Below are 22,129 nucleotides of genomic sequence, written 5' to 3'. Positions count from 1 at the left end.
GCGAAAAATGTCTGACACCCAAGGGTGGTGTTCGCCGCTGTGAAAAAAGTATCTCAGAGGCAAAAGATCCTGGAAGCGGAAGGAGAGGAGTGGTGGAAAGGCTCATTCAGCGCCACCATCACACAGGCTGTTCCGGCGGCTGATGATGTCGTCTTGATCGGTGTTGCTTCGTTCCTTATTTCTCAGAGAATGGCGGTCGTACATTTGCCGGTTTGAGACGGAATAAGGCTGTCTGAAATGAGGTCGTCTGCAGTTGTCGTGTGCTACAGCGACGCTGGCAATGTCCTCCGCCCTGGTCCCGACGCAAGACAACAACACTTCCAGTTCATGCGTAGCCTCCATCTGGGTGTTAATTCCCGCCGCTCAAAAGAGCGGTCCAGATAAAGGAGCAAGCTCGGTCGTGTATGTACATATATGCATATGCGCAAATGAAAACTGATTTGAATAATCTGTGGAGAGCCCCTACTCTGGCAATTAAGGCACCTTTTGCTGAATGAACATTTGTGCCACGGATATATATATATATATGTTCGTCTATGCATGTATATATATATATATATATATAAATGCACATATAGGTAAGACACGATGAGCTACACACATCCGTAGCCGCATTCAGCGTTGAGTCTCGCATTTAAACTTGTTTATCTGCTTAACAGATTTCCATAAAAACCAGTCCGGGTTTATAGACATGTGTTTGTGTCTATGTGGCAACCAAATGGGTGTCAGGAAAGTGAGAGTCCCCTCCTTTCGTGAGACTGGTGAGATTCCCAGAATGTCCCAGTGGCTTTGTCTGGAGTTCCACACGGAAGGCCGCCGAGATCAGACTATCGTGACACGCGACGGCACACTGTTTCTCGTAAATCCGCTGTACATGTTCTACCAGAAGTCATAAGATATACAAGAACTCTGACGCGTAAAGATTGAGTACCACAATAAACTATCCAGCTGATTTACCAACACCTGTGTCAAATGTGAGGCTTCGCTGCTTACTAGAAAAAGACGACTCAGACCACGTATGAATTTCGCCTTCGCGCCACAGAAAAATTATCGTGCAGGACTCCTCTGTAGTGAAACACCCCCGTTTCATATTTCCTGAAAATGCTCAACTCCTTCTTGACCAGCGCTTCGCTTATGTGAGGTACGGCATATGTCGGCTGTAGGCGGTGCGCAGCGCTGCAGGGAGGTTTATGTGCCATCCTTGGTCAACTGAAACTGCAGAAGGTCCACTGAAGTTGATCTCAAATCTGCGAATAAATGTGAACCGCAAGCGTTGCATTTATTCACTTGCGAATTCGTGGACAGTTACATCTACCTCCGTGTTTCACTAATTAAGCACGTAGAGGCGAGGCGAATAAGAAGGGCAGGAGGGTGGGTCTGAAACGGACAACAGTCACAGTCCGTCTGCGTGAATGCGAATATAAATGCTTGTTCGTGCATCTATTTAACTGCACATGTAGAAAGACCTAACATGTTGCTCTGAGAGTGCAGCTGCCGCACAAGAACTTTAACAGGCATTCTGTCAGAGCTTACAGAACTTCGTGATTGTTCTGCGCGCACTGCAGAATATCGCCCCCGTCGAGGCCCTTTTCGCCTATTCAAGCATTTGTGTGTCCGGACATCTAGCTGATATAACATTTACAGAAATGTTCTGCATTTTCTGGAGATGTGGACTATCATGCCATACCTGTACATGGAGCCCTCACACGGACTTCCGTGAAAAGGAGGTGGGAGGTGCCACTGCTTCTCTGTAGTCACCTGAATGACCTTCATCATGACCTGCCGAACGGCCCGTTCGACGCACCGCTGCGCTGCTCGTTCCTCTTGTAGCATCCACGAGGAAGAGGAAAATCGTGAAACATGTTTTGTCTGTTTTCCCCGTCGCCCCAATTCCCGAGTATGGTCAGTGTCATTCAGTCGCTCACCCAACGAACCCTCAAGGATAAGGTCACCTTGAACTGCCGTCGACTGGAACCAATTACATCCACTGCCTTGATCGTGTTCTTGTTCCGCACCTATGTCAGTAGGCACCATGTTTGTCGAAGAAACGCCAGCAATTTGTACATGCACATAGTCTTTGGCTCTATTCTGACACTCTGGTACACGTTGTGGTTCCTCCTCCTCTCTCAAGGTTTCGCTGTGCTGGTGAAAGCAGGTCAACCTTCCGTGGGCACTCCCCCCTGCGACCTGGCTTCTGGGCGAGTCAAGAGCTGAAGCTATAGAGGGAGACAGGAGGCCACCAACACGGGTCTCTGCAAGGTGTTTCTCTGAAAGGAAACTCCCGCTGGAACCGTTTGTAGTGGAGATTTGCCCACGCAAAACACTGGTGGATTCACCTCGTCGAATTGGCTTAACTGCACCCGACGCATTAGTCCCACCTATCGAATGTTCTACACCCGTCAGTGAGCGGGCAATCCGTCGGCCCTGGGTGAAAGAGCCTGATGAAGATAGAGAGACAGGATACGAATTAGCCGGTGATACTCGCTGCTCAAATTCTTGCTTCTCTACGTGCGACAGCTCTCGGATATAGTCCCCTGTCAGATTCACGACCCCTCGCATCTCTTCCTTGTCGTTGCTGGTGTCACTGTTTCGTCCTAACGTTAGAATCTGTTGCCGTCTTTCGTTTTGTTTGAATGGATCATGGTTGTGAGGCACGGGATACGCCATGAGCAACTCCGATTCTCGCGCATTTTCCTCAAGAAAGCCAGCACTGTGTGTGGTTGATTGACCCTCAGAGCAAAATCCAGAAGACGCCGGCTCAGTTAATCGAGATGGCAACGAGGAAGTCCCCAAACAAGCTACTTTCGACGGAGGCAGCGTGCACATTAAAAACGGACTAATAGGCGCGCTGGACGCCTCCCCTCTGCTTGAGAATACAGAACCTGTCGGCGGCTTGTACGTTCCGTCTATTTCAGACAAGTCCTGTCCAACGCGCCGATGGGCAGCGGGTGTACATACACCCGACAGAACTGCCAACCCCTCTGAACCAGCGCATGTCTGACGATCCGTTGGGATCTGTACGTCGGCACTGTAAACGCGTGAAACGTCTTCAGCGCGAGTTGTTTTTGCTCCGCGAACAGTGGTACACACAGGAAGTTCGCGGATGTCGAGCTTCCGTGCTGCTGAAAAACGAGATGCGGGTCCGAGATTCTCGTGGAGAACAAGCGAGACGGAGAGTACCCACCGTTCAAAGAATACTTTTTCATCGGGAGGCTGAAACAGACCCAAGACTCGCTCGCGCGGACGTAAGTGATAGAAGGACAGAGAGAGCTGCGCAGTGTCGCAAGGCCCTCTCTCTAACATTTCTGAGAACCAAAACAGAAGATGAACCACCAACAACGAGGTGAAACACAACCTGGAGGATCGTGCACGGGAATGGAAGAAGCACATGCTTGAGTGACAGGCGCAGGAGGAAAGAGAGTTAACATGGTCTTGCGAAGGGTGACTAGCAACACCCCTGCTGCCGCCTTCCAGTTTCACGTGTTTGACTATTGAGATTGACTCTAGAAATAGATCACCGATACACGTGCATATTTTCATACATAACCGCATTTATATATCCAGTTATCCCGTTATCTATCGGAGTGTCTACACCCATCTATAGGGAATACGAAACCCACAAAGAAAAGTAACGTGGATGTATCTCTCACATAAGCTCTGCACAGAACTACATCGTGTCCGTGACCACGTAATACCCGAGCCGTTTTGCTGACTGTGACTATCATTCGAGTTGCTTTTGTTTGTGTGAGCAGGCATCAAAAGCAACTGAATAGAGATGCAAACGCAAGAACGCAGCTGCATCTGTATCTATCGGGGGCTCTTTTCTTCAATGAACTTGAATCTTCGCCTGCTTTCGGCTATTTTCGCGTACTTGTAAAAGCGACTACTTTGGATTCGATCTCGCGTTCCGCTTCTTCATCTCCGCATTTAAAAAACGCGATACTGAGAGGCTCCGCTGTCACGAGTTGAAGCGTATCTGAACCACCGAACATTCCTATACCACAACTCAGTATCCCTTGTGGAAGTTCTGCATCCGACAAACTAACAGCTGGGCCCTTCTGCCGACAAAAGAGAAGAGTATGAAGGATACAACGTAGACTGCACTTGATGTACGCGAGAGGGAGGGAAAGCGATGGCAAAATCACCTCTGCGCAATTTGCCTGCATAGTCGTTCTTCACACAACCGACGGAACGCCGAGGAGTAGAAATATCACAAAGAAAGGGAAAAATAATTCAAACACTGGGTCACGACTCCCGAGTCCGATTCGGCTCTAGACGCGCAAAAAACAAATCGAGTCTTCTGTCCCGAGAATCCGAGAACAAGTTATTTTTTCAGTGCCGCCGACGACGACTGCAAAGACAAACGGAAAAAATCGAGCCCTAGAAAACTGCGATTCGCCAGCGGGTGGAAGAAAAATTGGTAGCCACTCGGTACATACGGTCGTGTGGCATGCGAACACAGGGAGGCTCAGACACGTGTAATACAATTTTCATACATGCTAATAATTGGCTGTATTTTAGCATACATGTTTTCTAAAGTACGTATACTGCTCTGCTCGCCATGTAGCGTGAATTCGTACGAGCGCCCAAGTGTTTCCATATCATGAACTTCAGGAACTGACAGAGGAAAAAATGGCAGAAATATTCGACGTGTATCAGGTGGTGTTTCGGAGCAATTTGTCGAATATATATTCGTGCTGCACACAGACGAATGTGTGAAGGCATCACTTCACTGGAGAAAGACCCATTCTCGTCTCTTTCGTTTCGAGGCAGCGCGCGGAGGAAGCCAGCTAACAAAAGGACGGGAGAAAATGGGAAGGCAGGGGGTACTGTCCGCAAAAAAAAAGACTTGCGAGACAATCCTTTGGCGGTTAGGAACGAAGGAAATGATTCACTTAATGAGTGTAGGCTAGCTACTTTCGATTTTTCCCAGGACAACCTCAGCGAAGGGAGCTGGTTTCCCGAGGCACATAGTAAACGAAGACGATTAGCGTCGCTGTAGTCCGGCGTCTCGCAATAGTTTCACGTTTGTCCCGCGTTGACTGCGTGTGTCATTTTTCGGGTGCATGCTCGCACTCCGGACATCTTTTCGTTTAGCCAAGTGGCTGAAAGCACGTCGCCTGAAGCTAAGACTCTGCACATCATCATTTTCCACTCTGTTTCGTATCATTTCCAGCGCACTGAGTGGATCGCGGGCCATCCTGTACATTGTCAAGGTACCCCGTAAGATTCCAGTTCCAGTTTAGGGCAGCACAACATGAGGCAGAACGCATGTTCATTCTTTCACAGGAACCGTTTGAGCTTTCGAAGTATTACAGTCTGCTCCATATTAAAGTCACGAAGCCAAAATGCTGCAACCAGAGGCGGGTATTCTCAGTGCAAACACACGAGGTTTCGGTTCCATTCCTTGGACGATACATAATGAATCAAGATTGCCACCCGCATACATAAATTCGTCGGACGAATGGTGTGTCCAGAAGGTAGAATCTCTCCGTGTAGGAAGGACTAGCGTAAAATCGTGTCTACCTACTTCCTGGGTATTTCTTCGGTGAATAAAGTGTAGGACAGCCGAAGCTGTAGTGAAGGGCATAGTCCTGTGGAGGACGGACACTGGCTAAGTGATTGAGTTTTACAAACGTACTGCCCCTTTGATTGATTGCATAATTGTCTCAAGTTGAAAATGGTGGCGAGGCGCACCTTGTCGGGGTTACGTTTGCTTGGCGGGAGGGGTGCAAGATTCTAGGGCCAGACAGCTTCCGTCTACGGCCACCGGTACACATACAAAAGAATCGCTCTCGCGATTTGAAAAATCCACGGCAGTGTTGCTGGTTCTCTCGAACTGCGTTTTAAGGTTCGTGTGGACGGCGTGGAAGTACGAATCCACTGGTAGTCGACTCCCCTCTACAGACAAAAGTAACGTTAACTATTTGTCTAGCCTTCAAACACGTTGACACCTTCGCTAAACCCCATGAATGAGGTTCTTGTATAAGACGCAAGGTTCTGCGCTGCACATTGTCACTATTTCTCTGTTTTCACCTAGCATCGCTACCAGATGTACACGCTGAGGGGTGCGTTACAATGCACTTGAAGAGATCTTTCGGTGAAGCAGTGTCGATCGAAAACTAACCGCTACAATGGGCCTCTATACGTATGCGAGAGAAATGAGAGATACGGTGCACAGGCGTTCACCACAAGAAACTGCAACTATGATTGTGTACTTTACAGAATTCAAAAATCTTCATCCGTGTCTGCGTCTTCCTCAGTATCAATGTATGTACAAACGTGCGTGTGCACATATGAGTGTCCATGAAGAGGCAGAAACGTCTTTTTTCTGCAAACCGAGGGCCGTCATTTAAAGACGCCGGTGTTCAAGCGTCTTGGAACTTCTCAATCAACATCATCGCATCTCAATACTGTGTTCCGAATCTTCGGTAGTTTCATTCTTCTTTTCAAGCGCATAGACATGTGCTCGGACATTGTAAATGTGCAGTCCTCACGACCATCACATATACTTAAACTAATGCGAGAACACTCCGGTATATATATATATATATATATATATATATATATATGCTATACTGTCGGCTTGTAGATAAGCGGGTTGCCTTTGAGATACGCCGCTTGTCGTCTGTCCCACAGATGGATTTAGGAAACCAAAACCATGTAGCCCTTGCCATCTTCGCGACGGATCATCCACTCCGTTTTGGACTTGTTCACCATGCGAACGGTCTCTAATTGCTGAGAAAACAAATGAGGCAAACCGATCGACCAGAAAAAGCGCAGTGGCTTCGACGCGTGTTGGCAGATTTGCATGCCATCTCGATGTCCAACCAGGGACCGCAGAACATCTATTAGAGTTGCTACAGACCACAGAGTCAATATACTAAGACCGTCCAACTGCATTGACGTCGAATCTAGTTGGTCATTCGGATATGCCTGAAAACTCAGGATGTACATTCGCACCTGCACAAAACTGTATATATATGCATACATTAATATACGCATGCGTGCAGAATCATGCTCTAGCCATCTGAATACGAACCCTATACACCCTATACATGCCTATTTGAATGGATATTTATATATATATATAAGTTTTACAAGCTATTTATTCTCTAAAAAGAGCTGATATGTAGTTGGCTAGTTGGTAAAGTAATAGTTTTACCAAGGCGAAGATACACAGTCAACCTGTCGATGTCTCAAAGTTTTTTTTACATGATATGTGACGTACGTAAGGGATGGACTGCCAGAAAATATTCTTGGGGCAGGGCGGTAGCTCAATCACCTTCTGTGACTTTGCTGAAATGCCAAGAATTCCCCCAAAGAATCCGGAAGATGAACTCTGCAGTGAACAAACGCGAAAGGCGAGAACCATCACATTTAAATAAAGCGAAACACGTGAGACAAAAACACTGACTCGGAGTCATTCACATGTACATGGTCAGCACACAAACGAGGAAAAGAACCTGCGCAGGGACCAACCATCTCTGGCATACACGTAACGGAATGTGTAAAAGTAAGCACCTATGTATATAAATAATTGCTGACCGCATCGGCGTTTATTCAGACAACTGGAGAAGCTCGCGGACCCTCTCCAGACTATACTGCTTCCCTATCTCCTGATCAAGCTGCAGCATTTGTATCAGTAGTCCACCGCATCTACACACACACACAATTGCTATTGTGAAGGTTGTGTGCATCAATACACACACACATAAACGTGGAAATGAGTATGCATACATGCACGGGTGAACGTTTCTTCGACTCCATAGCATGCGACTTCAATATCTCAAACCACGACGGAATATGATGTCCATTATGTATATCAGTCGAGCCTCCTATATATACGTAGTATTCGAAATCCGTGCGTGAATAAAACGACATGCGCACAAATGCAAATACAATCACAAAATGTATATATATATATATATATATATATACGGATCAAGACCAATGTATGGATGTGTATACTTGGACTCGCAATTTGGACGGACAGCAGGCCCACCTGCCAGAGGCGCATTGTGCAGTCGGTACTGGAGTAGGAGGCGAGGAGCGATCCATCGTCGGAGAAGGAGAGACAGTTAACGGCGCCTGTATGGCCTTCGAGCACCTTCCACTTGGTGGCAGTGCGCAGGTCGTAGAGGATGATGAGGCCATCCACGCAGCCTACAGCGAAGCGTTGAGTTTGCTGATGAAACGTTGCCATGGGGAAGCAACGAACAAGGTGAAACAGAGCCGCCGTTGCGGCGTTCAGTGCACGACGACGAAGGTGAGGCTCCGCGGGGTCTAGACACCGGACTACCGCTTCGACCATGTCCGGAAGAAGCTCCAGAGACAGCTCGGGAATCCGCGCGCTGAAATGGACGAGAGTCAGCAACGCCGCTGCCGTATACTCGGAGCCAAACTCAACAGTGCTGAGCGAACACAACCCGCAGGAGAAACTGTAAATATGACATCCACGCACGGCCCCAGGTCGTACCAAACACATACGGAAACACCTCTGTCTAAGCATACGAACATTTATACATCTACGTGTATATAGATGTAGATAGTTGTGCGCATTGACGTCGGAGAATATATCTTTATAGTATGTACATACGTCATGCAAGGAGTAACATACAGGACAATGTGTAAATGGATCTGCGTGTAGACGAGCACACCCATGTGCAGATATAGACGTGTATGAAAGGAGCTCTGTTTTCTTCCTTCCCAAAAGCGTTGGCCGACAGAAAAACAAATATGGAGATATATCAAGAAGCAGGGGATGGCAAGCGGCGCGAGTCGGGATGGCGTTCCCCTCGCTGCGGCGACACCTGAGGCCTGCCTCCCGCACAGCGGCCTCTGTCTCACGCACCCGGCAGCTCTGCCGAGAACTTTGACGAACAGCGAGAAGTTCGTGCGGGCGAGGCGGGTGAGAATGAGGGAGCTGCACGCGCTCCACTGGGGCCGCAAGGTAAAGGCGAACATGGCAGCCATGAGCTGGCAGAGAAGCAGCTCGTCGGGCAGAAGCGCCTCCCCTGCGCCGTTGTTGCCTGTCAACTTGGCTGTGAGGCTTCGCGGGACGTAACCATCCAAGAGAGCCGAAATGGATCGACTCAACAAACACGTAGTGTCCCACACAATGCCCAGCCCCAAGGCAAACAACTCCATAAGCAGTTCTGCGCGCGCGACCGGTGGCACTCCCCCCCGAGCCTGGGACGCCACCCCAGCCGACGCATGCGCGACGATGCCGCCGGCAGACGCCGAGGGCCCTGCAGCTGCGAGAGGCAGAAGCGTCCCCAAAAACGCGCGAGCCAGGTGGTGCCCTACGATGATGCCCACGTTCAGTCCTGCAACTGAGAGAGAAACGGAGAGACAGGGGGGAAACCGGGAATCCTCCTCGAAGCACAGAACACCCACAGGCGTATCCTCATGTTTCATATGAAATGACTTCACATGGAGTTGTTGAGCAGCCGCGAACACGAGCACACAAACATCGTGGGGAATAAGACACAGACGACAGACCATATGGAGCGAGACAGTATATACAGGGAGAGACCTTACACATGCATCGCCATATTTGTTTAACTACAGACAGACACATCAGCCTACATGCTTCTATCTATCTATCTATTTATCTATATCTATCTATCTATCTATTTATCTATATATATATATATGCACTTGTGGCTTGTACGCACTTCAAAACGTGTATGCGTGAAGCAGAGTAGCCTGCTGAAAGGAACAAGTATTCAACGAGAGAAAAAGGATGTGTGTGCTGGTTCGCGTGCAGTCACTGACTTTTACTGAGGCCAGGCCGTTCGTAAATAATGATTGTGAGAAGGACGAGAGCCACTTCACTCTGCCCGGTGACATCGAGTTCGTCTGCCAGATTTGGAGGCAGAGCCGCAACGCCAGATTCTGCCGCGCGGTGCAGCGCGTCTTTTTGGTCCGCCTGCGAAACTGCACAGCCGGCGCCGAGGAACTGAAGGCAGACATCGACGAAGGGAAGGAGCTGCGTCTCCTCCATGGCGCAGATTGCCCGCCTGAGAAGGTCACAGGCTCCGAGGTGGACGTACACCGCAGCTCTAGAAGAAGCGGAAACGCCCACGCTTGGATGCGACCCGTGAGGCGAGTGGGAAGGCGAGGGGCAGTTATGCAGGAAGCACAGCGTCAACAGCCAAAGAGACGGCAGCGGCGAGGAGGGACCTGCGGGGACTACATCGAAAGGAAAGGGAGGCAGCGTTTTTAGCGAGGCCTGTCCTTCCTTTCGGCTCTCCAGTGTCAAGGCGACATGCTGGTCAGCGACCCCATCCGGAGGGCCGCGGGATGTGGAGTCCTCCATTGATGTCAGACGAGACTGAGATCGAGACTCGCCACAGATTGACGGATGCCGCAAATGAACAGTCTCCTGGGCTGCTCTGCCTCCGCCCTGGGGCCAACCATCTGCAGTCGAAGCAGGAGAAACCGAGGGGAAAAACGAGTGACAAAAATTGTCAGAGAAGGCCTGAATCAGTGCGGCGCGTGCGCCCACGGAGGGCGGAGGCGGGGTGAGAGTCGGGACGAGGGCCGCCGAGAGAAGCGAGAGAAACGAGAGCGATGTGCCCGCGGAGACATGCGGCGAGGCGAGCGAGGCGCTAGACAAACGCAGAAACTGCGCGCAGGAAGGCGAACTCAAAGCCGTGTCCTTATATAGGGCGAATCGCGGCAGTGGCCAGCCACCAATCGCTAGAGGCAGGCGTCCGCCACTCACAAATGCCGCAGGAAGTGAGGCCTGCCGAGTCTCTGAGGCGCCGGGCACAGGTCCTCCTCGCTGGCGGCTCTCGTCGCTCCCCGTGGCGCTTGCAGAGCAAGAGCCGAAGCGCGCCTTGGACGCGAAGGGTCCGGGGCGCAGCCACAGCCCTCGCTCTTCCTGCCGGAGAGCAAGGAGAAGCCGGAAGAGGTTGGAAGCGTCAGAGTGAGCATTAGCAGCCTCACCGGACGACACGGGCGTCGATGGCGAGGACGCGAGAGACGACAACGAGGAGAAAGAAGTCAGAGAAGAGAAGGTGGATGGCGGAGACGAGGGGGCAGAAGCAGCCGAGTTGGGGTTAATCGATTCCTTCAGTGGTCGTTGCGCCTCCTGCTCTCTCTCTTCGCCATTCAGGAGATCGGCGCTTACAGCAGCGGTTTCTCGTCCGCGAATGCGGAGTGCGTCGCGCTGTTCACAGAAACGCTGGACGGCCGCGAACCCCGGCCACGGGGCTGTCGCGACACACAGCGAGAGGTGCACTAGCCGTTCGCGTCCGCGTATAAGCCGACGGGAGCCCTCCGCTCGCCCATCGTCTCCCCAGTATTCGCCGTCTGCCAGGGAAATCAACTGCTGCTGCAGGCTAATGAGCTGCTGGCGAATCGCACCTTGCTGGATCTCCAACTGACGGATGTGATTCGTTAACGACGATGAAGAAATGGGAGCGCCGGATTCGGGAGTCTCTACTTCGGAAGCTGGTAGAGTCTGTTTCTTGACTCTCGTTTCTGGTCCGACATGCACTGTATTTTCTCTCTCGTCTGTGGCCTGTCTCTTAGCCTCCGCGGGCTGTTCTTGCTCGGGGCACAGCTTGGCCTCAAGGCGCTTCTGCTGCATCTGGAGGACGTGAAGATGGTGGTAAAGGCTTTTTTGGTGGTGCTGAATCTGGATCTGCAGCTGACGGCTCGTGGTCCCGACAGCGCCGCAGCTCTGCGTTTCGTCCAGGGCCTGCAGCAGACGGACTCTGGCGCCTTCTGAGGCGCGGCTCGCAGTGGAGGCGGAGTACACGGACGCGGAGAGAAATGCGGAGGTAGACGAGGCAAAGAAAAGCCCAAAAACGTAGCCCCCGGTTCGCCCTGAAAGGGGTCCCTGGGGAAATCCCGGGGCTCCTCGAGAGTCGCGCCTGCTTCCCCCGAGGCCCAGTCCAACGGCCGCGTCGGCGCCCAAGAAGCTCGGAGTGAGAGAGAGCGAAGATGCTGAGGAGAAACAGACGGGCGACGCAGCCGACACCCGGAGGGCCCCCGCACCCTTGCTTGCTACAGACGGGAGTCCGAAGAGATTCAGGGCTTCACACGTTGGCGGCGGAGGAAGGTCTATGCCAGAGAGATCGCAGCCTGACGGGAGGCTCTTTTTTTTGCTGCGCCGTCGGGCCTGCGAGACCTCTCGGGATGCTGGCTGACCCCGCACCTTCGCAGCGAGCGACAGGGAAGCCGAAGCAGGTGACGGAGAAGTCCGTTGAGATACCACAGACGGACACGCAGTTGAAGCGATCAGCACAGCGGCTGGTCCAGAGGCGACGAGGGCCTTGAGGGCCGCAGCGGACCTGCAGAGACCCGGCAGCTTCTGGAGGCGCCACAGGCGTTGTTGGACAGCGAGGATTGCTGGAGTCGTTGCGCTGCTACATCCTGCCTTCCTCAGTTGACTCCGCTGCTCTCTTTGTATGAGGTGCGACACGACAGACGACATCGCGTCTGGGAAGGCCGGCGCCCGTGCAACCTCACTCGCTGCATGCACCGTCCAGACGGCGTCACGCTCCGCTAGCGCAGCTGCAAAAGACGAGAAGCTTTCCAGACATTCCCTCGCGCTCGCGCCGTCCAGGGGCGACCCCGTTATGTCAGAGCCGATCATGCGGGAAGGAGAGGAAGCAGACAAACATGACGAAGATCCTGAGAGAGAAGCCGACGCTCGCGGAGGCTCCCTGTTGCAGACCTCGTAGCTCTGGAAGACTGATCGCTGGTGAAGAAGCAAGTTATGAGACAGCGAGGGTTGGTGGCAACAAGGCGCAGCTTCGAGGGGGCGCAGGGAAGTGCGTGCGTCTACCCCCGGGTGCCTCGCGCACACCGTGGCGGCGCGGAGGGCCTGACGCACGTAGGAGTCGTGGAGGATGCCGTGAATCAAGAGAAGCGGCAGCGAGAACGAGATCGCTAGGTCTGCGCCGATAACGCCCGGCACAAGGGGCAAGGGCGACGGCGAGAGGAAGGCAAACAGTTCCTGGAGGCCAGCATCGACTGACGCGTTGACGCCGAAAGGCAAAAACGCAGAGCAGAGTGCGAGTGCATGCGCGGCCAGCGGGGTCTCCGCGCCCCGGCTGGACCCCAGGCCTGCGGCCCGGTCGGTGCCAGCGCCCGAAGCTCCAGTAGGCAGCGCCACTCTGGGGGGGTAGCAGGGCTGGAGAAACTGCGAAACCGGGAGGAGTAGGACAGCGGCGCTAGGCAGCGTTCGATGCGCCTCGATGCTGCTTTTCGCGGATGCGTGGCAACAGAGGGAAGCCCACGCACTGCTCTGGCCTCTGTCCTTTCTTTCCTTTCGAATCTCGCCTCGTCGCCGACGAAACGACTGGCGCTTCTCAGCGACGTCTGAAGACGACGGTGCGGAAGGCGGCTCACCCGCGATGAAGGGAGGCTCGGCGTTCAGAAGTGTCTCCTGGCTTCCACTCTGCGCACACGGGTCCACGTCGCCAGCCGCGACCATCTGAGATTCTGTGTTCGGCGCCAGGTTGGCCCATTTCGCTCCCGAACGGCGAGGCGAGGAAGCAGAAGAACTGCAGGCTAAGTGGCAACAGCGGCAACAGGAGGAGGAAGCGAGTTGGAGATGTCCCAGCGCGAACCCCCAAACGGTCATCTCGAGGTGGGGCGAAGAGGAGTACAGATGCGGATTCTGCAGGAAGGTGCGAGAATAGAAGAGGTGTGCGTCGGGGACGTCGGGTGCGAAGATGCCGGCAATCCTCGACAGCGGCCCCTCCTTCAGGAGCTGCCCGGTCTGAATCTTCCACAGGAAGAAGCGCGCCGACACGGTGATGCAACAAATGGTATCTGACAAGAGATCCACCGCAACTTTACGAATCGCGTGTGGAGCCACGAGCGACGCTGCGGGAGAGAGACCGCCCTCGAGGGAGCCGGAAGAGCCCAACGTCCGCCACGGCGCTCCCTCCGGCCGCTCCAGCTGAAACACACCCGACCAGTTGCACGGCCGCGGCACCGCCTGGAGAAGCTCGGGTGTACGTACACTCCACGTCGAGGCGCGGTAGTGCACGTACATGGGGCTTTCGACGAGCCCTTTCTCTGACAGCACTGGCTCCAGCCCTGGAGCCAGATTCGAGCCCAGACTCGAGGCGACCTGCTCGTCTGGTCGTGCGCCAGGCGCGCTTCGCTGCTGTCTCTGCTCGGCTTCCTGCGGCCCACGCGAATCCTCTTCGCCTCGATCTTTGGTCTGGCTAGCGGGCTCCCTGGACGCCCCACTGGTCGAGGGCACTCCGTGGCGTCGATCGGCAGAAGCCCCGTCCGGCTTCTGACGCCGAGCAGACAGCGAAGCGTGGAACTCGGTGTCTGGCGGATTTGCACTCGAGGTGTCTGTACACCCGCAGCACTTGGCCGCGTCGACGAGGGTGAGCTGCCCCGTGGCGTCGGCCACCAAGAAACAGTTCGAGTCGAACTGCGCTTCGCCCTGGCCGCCGCACACCGACAAGACGCGCAGCATCGCGCACACAGGCGCAGGCAGGGCTCGAGGGAGATATCCGCAAACGGAGAAGGAGGGCAGCCGCCAGAAGAGAATGTCGCCTCGGTTCGTGCCTCCAGCGAGCAGCACCGAGCTCAGAGAACAGAAGTGGGTCACCTGCGTCTTTACTGCTACCGGCGGAGCCGCACACAGAGGCGTCGGCGACTGGGGAGGCGCGCCAGGAGGTGGCCGCACACGGCGGCGCGTGGACAACCTCGAGAGAGATCGGCCAAGAGGCGAGGCGATGGAAGGCGATCTTCTCTCCTCTTCGTCCTCGGAGGATCCCGGCGACGAGACTCCAGAAGCCGATGAAGCTTGTGCAGACGACTCCTCGCTGGCGAACTCGGAGAACGTTTCCTCCGAGGATCCTTGAGACGATAACTCAGACGAGAAGTCCGAAAACGCGTCTGGTTCCAAATCGTCAGACGTCGGCAGACACGTCGTCGTCGACTCGCCTCCTGCGCCCACCCCCGCGGACAGCGAGCGAAGGGGAGAGCCTCGCGCGCTTCCAGCCACGAGTCCCCAGACTTCTTGTTCTCCCCGTCTCGATTTCGCGCCCCCGTCCACGCTGTCTCCACCCCACCCTCGCGTTCGCGGTGTGGCCTCAGAGGGTCCGCGTCTCCTCCAGCCGGTCTTGCCCAGACTCCGGCGCGCGCCTTGCGCCTCCACGGCAGCCACCAAACCGGGGTGTGTCGCCGGAGTGGGGAGACGCACCAAACTGGGCAGCACATGGCAGGCATTCGGCCACGGGGCCAGATCGCGAGACCCGCTCAAGAACAGAGTGTCGTCTGTAGAGACACTCTGGGAAGCACGATCTGCGTTTACCAGCCCCTTCCAAGAGTGTCCACAAGTTGCAGAGTGCCCAGCGGTCTCTCCAGCCAAGTGACGATGGAGCCTCAGCCGCGCAGCGACGTGGTTCAGACAGAGTCCTAGCGCCGCCCCATCTGACGCACTGCAAATGAGGAAAACTTGGCCGTGGGACTCCACCAGACACCAGGACAATATATGCCGATCTGAGGTGTATGTACACGCTCCGTTGGTATCTGGAGACACGCGCGAAGACGCCGGGGCGTCCATTTGCAGGCTACATCCCGCGTGTGAAGAAAGAGGATTTTTGGTGGGGTGTGTGCCACCGTCCAAACTCCGCTCGCCAGTCCCGCTCTCGAGTTCCGGACCTGCCAGACAGCTCAGGCAGGCCCGACCTTCGCTAAGGTGCCTTCGTTGTTCCAGCAGTCCAGTGAGGCGCCAGAACCGTGCACGCACAGCCTCGCCCGTGTCTACACACTCGCGCCCCTGTCCCAGCAAGAGGCAGCCGCCCTGGGGCTTCCGCCTCGAGGCGAGGGAGGGCCTTTTTGTGTCCTCGCGGGCGCCGTCGAGCACAGTCGGGACCGGGGGGAAGAGGGTGCGATGAAGACTCGAACGAAGTGTGGAGGGGAGCAGCCACAACTCGCCGACACTTATCGACGCCCGCAGCGAGACGCGAAGACGAAGCGCGGACGTTCTCGGGGGTTTGGCGGACGGACGAGAACTTGGAAAGGAAGACGAAGACGCCTGACCGAAGGGGGATTCCTCGAACTGAGGATCCCGCGCCTCATGTTCTGAGGGGGCGTTAGTCAAGCGGCCAGGGGACAGCAGTGCATCTAGCCCCTCCCCCTCCAGCGGCAGTCGAGCATCCTTGCTCTGGCTGGCCCTCACAAACCGGTGAGGGTTGTCTCGTACCGCAGGCATCGCCTCCACTGTCTCCAGACTCCACGAGGCCACTGTCACACGGTCGGAGACCTCCAGGGAGACACCCAGCGACAGGAGCCCTCCAACGATTTCCGCCGTTCTTCTCCTTCGTCTTCCTTCTTCTCTGTCCCCGCCACTGCGCTCTCCCACCTCGCCCCCTCCCAAGCACCGTCGGGCACCCCCACCCACCGCAGAAGAGAAGCGCGAGAAGAGAGGAAGGAAAACAGGCGTGGGTGTGTCTTCGCCTCCAAGAAGGTCGTCCGGCATGTGGCCAATGAGGATGCCTTGAGCGAGGGAGAGGCCTCCCGGCAGCCCTCCGGATGCGAGAGACAACGTGGAACTGGGCAGGAAGCTCGCGTCGAGGAGCGGAAGAAGAAACGCCCGAAGAGCACCGTCTGAGGTCCACGCGAGAAGAACAGCCTCGACATTTTCGCAGGAAAAATGCGTCCCGAGGCCTCCACTCTCTATCGAGCTCCCACGAGACTCCGACGCCTTGGACGACCCTCGCCCTCGAATAGAAAGAGTCCATTCGTTCTCACTCGCCGCTCGCGCCCCCTGATTCGCCGAGCTGCGCTGTCGCTCAAGGGCCTCCAGTTCTTCGCAGAAGCGAGACACCTGTCGCGAGTAGGGGAGAAGGTGCAAGCCACTCCAGCCCACGGGCAGTCCCTGGGATATCTCCCCTTCGCCCCAGGTGTCTCCAAACACCGCTGGGCACCATGCCAACGACAGTGCCTCGCCGCGAGTGTCTCCTCGCCCCTCGGCCTCCTCCTGGCTCTGGCTCGATCGGTCTCGGCTGTCTCCTGTGTGGGCACAACCGGGCCCTAGGAATCCGGAATTTGAGGACGCCGCGGGAGAGGTGAGGGTGGTGACTGGAATGTCCAGAAACGGGCTGTAGGAAATCGAAGTAGGCGACGCCGACGGGCTGCACATGCGGGGCAAGCGACGCCAGACGACGAGGCTCTCGGAGCTCAGCGCGACGAGGAATGAGGCAGTCACAGAGAGGAGACTAGAGGCGCCGCTCCCGCCAACTTCAGGAATCGATGAGGGCTGAAGAACAGTGCATGAATCAGAAACACCCACCAGTGTATGGGAGTAAACCGCAGTTGGGGACCGTAACGGACGTTACAGAGGCGACGAAGATTCGCAATACAACAGAAACAAGGGCACCGAGGAAGGCAACATGAGCACTGAGGTGTGGCAGAATCGTGACTGTCTGTCTTCGGGAGTCAATTCCATTGTAGGGTCAGGTAACTACACGGGGAGGTAGTAGACAGAGTTTTTCAGTTTCTGGCGCAGAGGTGGCGAAGACGTCGGGAGAATTTAAAGGGTCCATGAAAGCGTGAGGGAACGGCAATGAGCAGAGTAGCCGGCTGGCGAATGTCCAGCGCTTGGACTGTGTACGAACGCTCACAGCTCGGTAGCTATTTCTTCCTTACGCACGACAGCGTCTCTCATCCGCCCAGACCTCGACCATTCGACATACAGCGACGTATGGACAAAAAGCGTTTCCTGTGTTTGCCTGCCCCATTCGCTTTGTGCATAGGTTTCCTGCTGCCGTGCTACAATACGGTTTCGGTGCATACGTCTCTTTCTCCGTTTTCGAAGGCTTCGCTCTCTCTCCGTCTATTTGCCAACGTAACTATACATCAGTGTCCGCACAATTGAATTCGCAATCGCACTGTGCATGCATACAGATTTATGTGTAAAAAAAAATATGTAGATGTTTATGTTGGCGTACTTCGCAGCAGACGCTGGAGACGAATACGGGTTCGACTCCTTTGGATGCTTGGTTGTCCTCTGCCTCGTCACCTTCGTCATCCGATTCGTCCTCTCCTCCAACTCCGAACATGCCGCCGAACACTGTCCTCATGGGCTGGAGGACTGCCGCGGCTCCTTCGCCGACTGAAGATCCTGCCTTGGTCCCTTTCTTTCTGTCTCTTCCTCCGTTTCCCGCCGTGTCTCCTGCCAGCGGGTCGCGTAGGCCGATCATGGAATTCGAATGGTACGGTCCCCCGGAGAAGCCTCCTTTCCGTCCAGGCCCCGCGGCACCCCCAACAGCCGCTGAAGCCGCGCTGCGGTCTCCAGGCGGTCCTGGATCCCCGGCAGCTTCCTCCGGAAGCCCCGACGGTCCCTGAGTGGTGCCGGCGACGTATCGCTGTGGGGCCGAGCTAGCCGCGTCTTGAGACACCAACGAGCCAAAGACTGTGTGTTCCCGCTTCCCGTGAAACAGTGCGCGCCCACCCATCCCGTCGAGCTGTGTCTGCTGCTCCTCCCAGCTAGCCAAGACTGCCTGCAGGTCCCAGACAGCTAGGCGGCCCTCTGGCGTCAGTCCAGCGACAGTCACGGGCTGCTCGAGGAAGGGCGGCACGAGCCCCGGCTCAGGGGAGTCTTCGGGAGCCAAGTGGAAGAAGGCCGAATCACTCGGCCACAGAGGGGAGGCTCCTTTCCCTCCTGGAGCCTCTGTGGCGCGGTGCCGGGGGGCTGTGTTGAGACGGGGAAAGGGCGGGGCAAAGTCCTCTGCAGAGGCCTGAGGAAAAGCCAAGAACGAAAAGGAGTCTCCTCGTAAGACTTGCTCTGTGGGGGATAGGGACTTCGACTGTTGGTGGAGCAACGCAAAGGACGAAGAGGGCGAAAACGACGAGGACGCACACGAGGCGGGAGCGTCAGGCGGGAGACCTTGGGGACACACACCCATGCTGTTTTCCGGTGGCGGCCTTCCGGCGTCTCCCCCAGACGAGCTTCGAAAGATGACTCCTTCTGCAGTGGACTGTCTTTCACTGCCCGGCTGTGGGTTCCCCTGCGATGAGAGAGGAGGGAATGGCAGGTCACCTAGTAGATTCGGGAACAAAGTCCGCACTCTTCGTAGTCCATCTTCGCTGCAGTCTGGAGGCGGGCTGGTGGCCGTAGCGATGAGACAGACACACGGCCATGCCTTCGGAGCTTCCGTCACTTCCCTGGGGGAGCGTCTGGACATTCTCCCGCTGTTGGCTCTCGAAAGCGGATTCTTCGCTTCATCTCGTCTCCCATAGAACTCCCCCGCTCCTCCAGGGCCCCGAGCGCTGTCAGGCGCCGAGCCCCCCGGCACCGCCTGAAGCGCTGCGTCACCTGGCTGACGCGCAAAGACAGTTGAGGGCGAGGCAACGCCTGGAAGAGAAAGTGAGAGGTGACACACAAGACAGTGGGCCCACAAGTCGAAAACCATCGCGCCGGTTTTGCCAGTTAAAACGACGTAACGCCGATCGGACAGCACGCGAATGGAGATCAAGGGATACGGAAACTGCTTCGTGGCCGACAGACACCGGCCGTCGAGAAGTGACCAGATCCGCAGTTTGCTGTCCGAGTGTATAGACACCAATACTTCTTCACTGCATGCGTTCACCAGCGGCGCCGCTGCGACGGCAAAGACGCACTCGATCACCGGCGCAGATCCGCCCCACTCACTGATCAAAATCAAATGGGGGACAAGCGGGAGAGGAGCCTCGAAGCTGGCTCCGCCTGCGTTCGTCGAAGCGGACGAAAACGGCGACGACTCAGTCCGGGAACTGCCGGTTGGCAAGTCGCCGGAGACATTTCCAGAGGCACCATCATTCCGTGAGGAGACCGATTCTCTGCAGACCTTGGCGTTTCTCTGTCTGCTGCAGTCTCCCTGAGTAAGGTCGCGTCCGGTTCCAAAATCTTCCGGTCTCCACGCTGCGTCTTCCTTGCCCTCGGGCACAGCGCTCTGCTCGGTGGAGAAGCCATCAGCTGACGGCGGCAAAACCGAGAGCCGATTTTCGGAAGGCGGGTCCGCATGCGACGACGGAGCATCCCCAGCCACAGCGTTCGAGCCAAGCCGGCAGACGCGGCTTTCTGGACAGGCCAGAGCGGCATGGACCGCACTCAGTTGCCAAATGTAAATGTGGCCAGTGTGGGTGCCTGTTGCCAAAACTGTGCATCTTGGATTGACGGCGATGCAGGAAATAGACGCTTGCAGAGGAATGTCGGGCCAGATGAGAGATGAGAGCCACAAATGGTGGTCTGGAGAAAAGGACGACCGCATGGAAGGCATCGGTGGCGGGCCTCCGCCAGACATTTTCTGTCCTTGGGGGAGGCACACTTCTCTTTCGAAGTGTCACAGCCAGGGGTCGGGTGAAAAAGGGGAGGGCCCCGCACTTCTCAGCTGTCAAAAGCGGACAAAAGTGACATGCAGAGGAGGTTCTCCCGAAGCATGTTCGACGCCTAGGGACAGCCCGTGGAGATTGATGCGCCTGGAAAGAACGCTGAGGTATCTTAACTGCAAGAGGACGAACTGCTGAGAGCCCTCGCTCTACAGCACACAAAGCCACTTTCGACTCTGTTTTTTCCACCACTGAAAATACGGTTTTACCATCTGTGTGGTGAACTGGACTCTAGGGGTTCACATGTGGACGGAGGTCTATCCACTAGGGACACAAAAGTTCCAGGCCGACACCGGAAACGACCGTAGCACCACTCGGGTATGTTCACGAAGGATGCAGGTCTCCCCACAACATCAGCATTCGCTCGTTTTCCAGCGCCGATAATTTTGTTCAGGTAGACAAGCGTATACTCGTAGGCGACATGTCCAAATGGCCGAGGAAAAAGTGCCACACACACCTGCATATCTGAGGCACGACCGGCACTAGAGATGCGGGCCGCTGGGGAAATTTTCCCATGAAAAGTGTTTCGTTCTAGTGAAGAACCATCTGATGAGGCAACCAGGAAACGAAAGACACCAAAAAGTTGCAAGACAATGTGTCGTTGTGGGTGGGCGGCTGCAGCTCGTTTTCTAGCCGTCAGCTCGCGGACGATCGCTTCGAAACAGCGGTAGGACAGGACGGGAAACGGCACAGTAAAGACAGGACCATAAATTCTAGTTTGGCGCCTCTTGACGGGGTTTTGTAGTAGAAAACGAGGGGAAAGTAGACGTGAACGAAGCCACTTGGATCAGCGCACACAAGCCCGCAAGCGATAGTTGACACAGCGCCTCGAATGTACTGCATGCGGATCCATCATTACCGCCGGCACACGTGTAGTTAACGGGCTCTGCAGGGAACCCTTAGAAAATGGTTCTAAGGTTGATAATATCAGCGGGATGACGTCGATTGTAATGCACATAGGATGTCATCTTCCGCAAACGGGGAGAGAAACCTAAATGATGTGTTCGACGTTCTGGTATTCAGTCAGGCTTTTCTCTCAGCTCGTGTGGTTGTAACGGGCACGGCTGCTTTATAGAGAGAATGTTGGTTGGCGCGGTGGCTGATTTCTTTTCGACTTGACCGTCAAGCCTGAAGGAACTGCAGATTTAGGGGAATCAATCGAAATAAGCGGGAAGTTCAAACCCGTCGATCCAAGTATGCTTTTGGGATCATCGTCATTCGTTGACAGCGTTTCAACAAGTACACTGCTGCCGTGCCGCTACACAAAGTCCCTGAAACCTTATGTGATGAGGTAAAACCATCCTAGAGAAACGGAACGACGACAGGGTGTTGGAGCGGATTGTTCTGTGTACAACCGTTGTAAATATATGAATGCATGAAGCGGATGGAAGAAACTCTTAATTTGGCTCCAACATTGTAGCAAATGGCATCCTGGCGTGGCTCAGCTTTCAGGTCGCCCTTAGAGTGTTCGCTCCGGTGTTTCAAAGCGATATTGTAGACCAGCGCCATCTGACCAAGTGGACAGGCATCATGGTGTAACTTGTAGCTGCGTCAAACAACTCCGACTTCATCCATTACTTCTCTCGCTCTAGAGGTCACCATGGTAACTGAGAAGATGCCAGTGAATTTAGTCTGAATCTGCCACGGTTTTTCAAGAATCTAAGTGGGGACGAAGTGTGACTCACAATGTAGCTCTGCGCTGCCCCTGCAGACCATTTCGTTGGTTTTCTCATGCGACGGAGTAGCATCTACATAGCCAAGTAAA

The 22,129-nt window shown here is 54.9% G+C and overlaps 2 protein-coding genes across 2 annotated transcripts; both read right to left on the bottom strand.

The window, feature by feature from the left end:
• Positions 1 to 1,132: 1,132 nt before the first annotated feature.
• On the bottom strand, positions 1,133 to 4,166 carry TGME49_273790 (hypothetical protein; the record flags this gene model as incomplete). Its single annotated transcript, XM_018781701.1, has 3 exons — positions 1,133 to 1,247; positions 1,688 to 3,305; positions 3,872 to 4,166. The coding sequence occupies 3 exons, from the start codon at positions 4,164 to 4,166 to the stop codon at positions 1,133 to 1,135; spliced, it is 2,028 nt and encodes a 675-aa protein (XP_018636738.1).
• Positions 4,167 to 6,645: 2,479 nt separating this feature from the next.
• TGME49_273800 (WD domain, G-beta repeat-containing protein) lies at positions 6,646 to 20,279 on the bottom strand (the record flags this gene model as incomplete). Its single annotated transcript, XM_002365940.1, has 6 exons — positions 6,646 to 6,738; positions 7,232 to 7,342; positions 8,006 to 8,414; positions 8,855 to 9,335; positions 9,781 to 17,254; positions 17,946 to 20,279. The coding sequence occupies 6 exons, from the start codon at positions 20,277 to 20,279 to the stop codon at positions 6,646 to 6,648; spliced, it is 10,902 nt and encodes a 3,633-aa protein (XP_002365981.1).
• Positions 20,280 to 22,129: the final 1,850 nt, after the last annotated feature.

Source organism: Toxoplasma gondii, chromosome VIII (assembly GCF_000006565.2).
Source record: "Toxoplasma gondii ME49 chromosome VIII, whole genome shotgun sequence".
NCBI lineage: Eukaryota > Apicomplexa > Conoidasida > Eucoccidiorida > Sarcocystidae > Toxoplasma > Toxoplasma gondii.
This window is presented reverse-complemented; position numbering and strand designations above follow the sequence as displayed.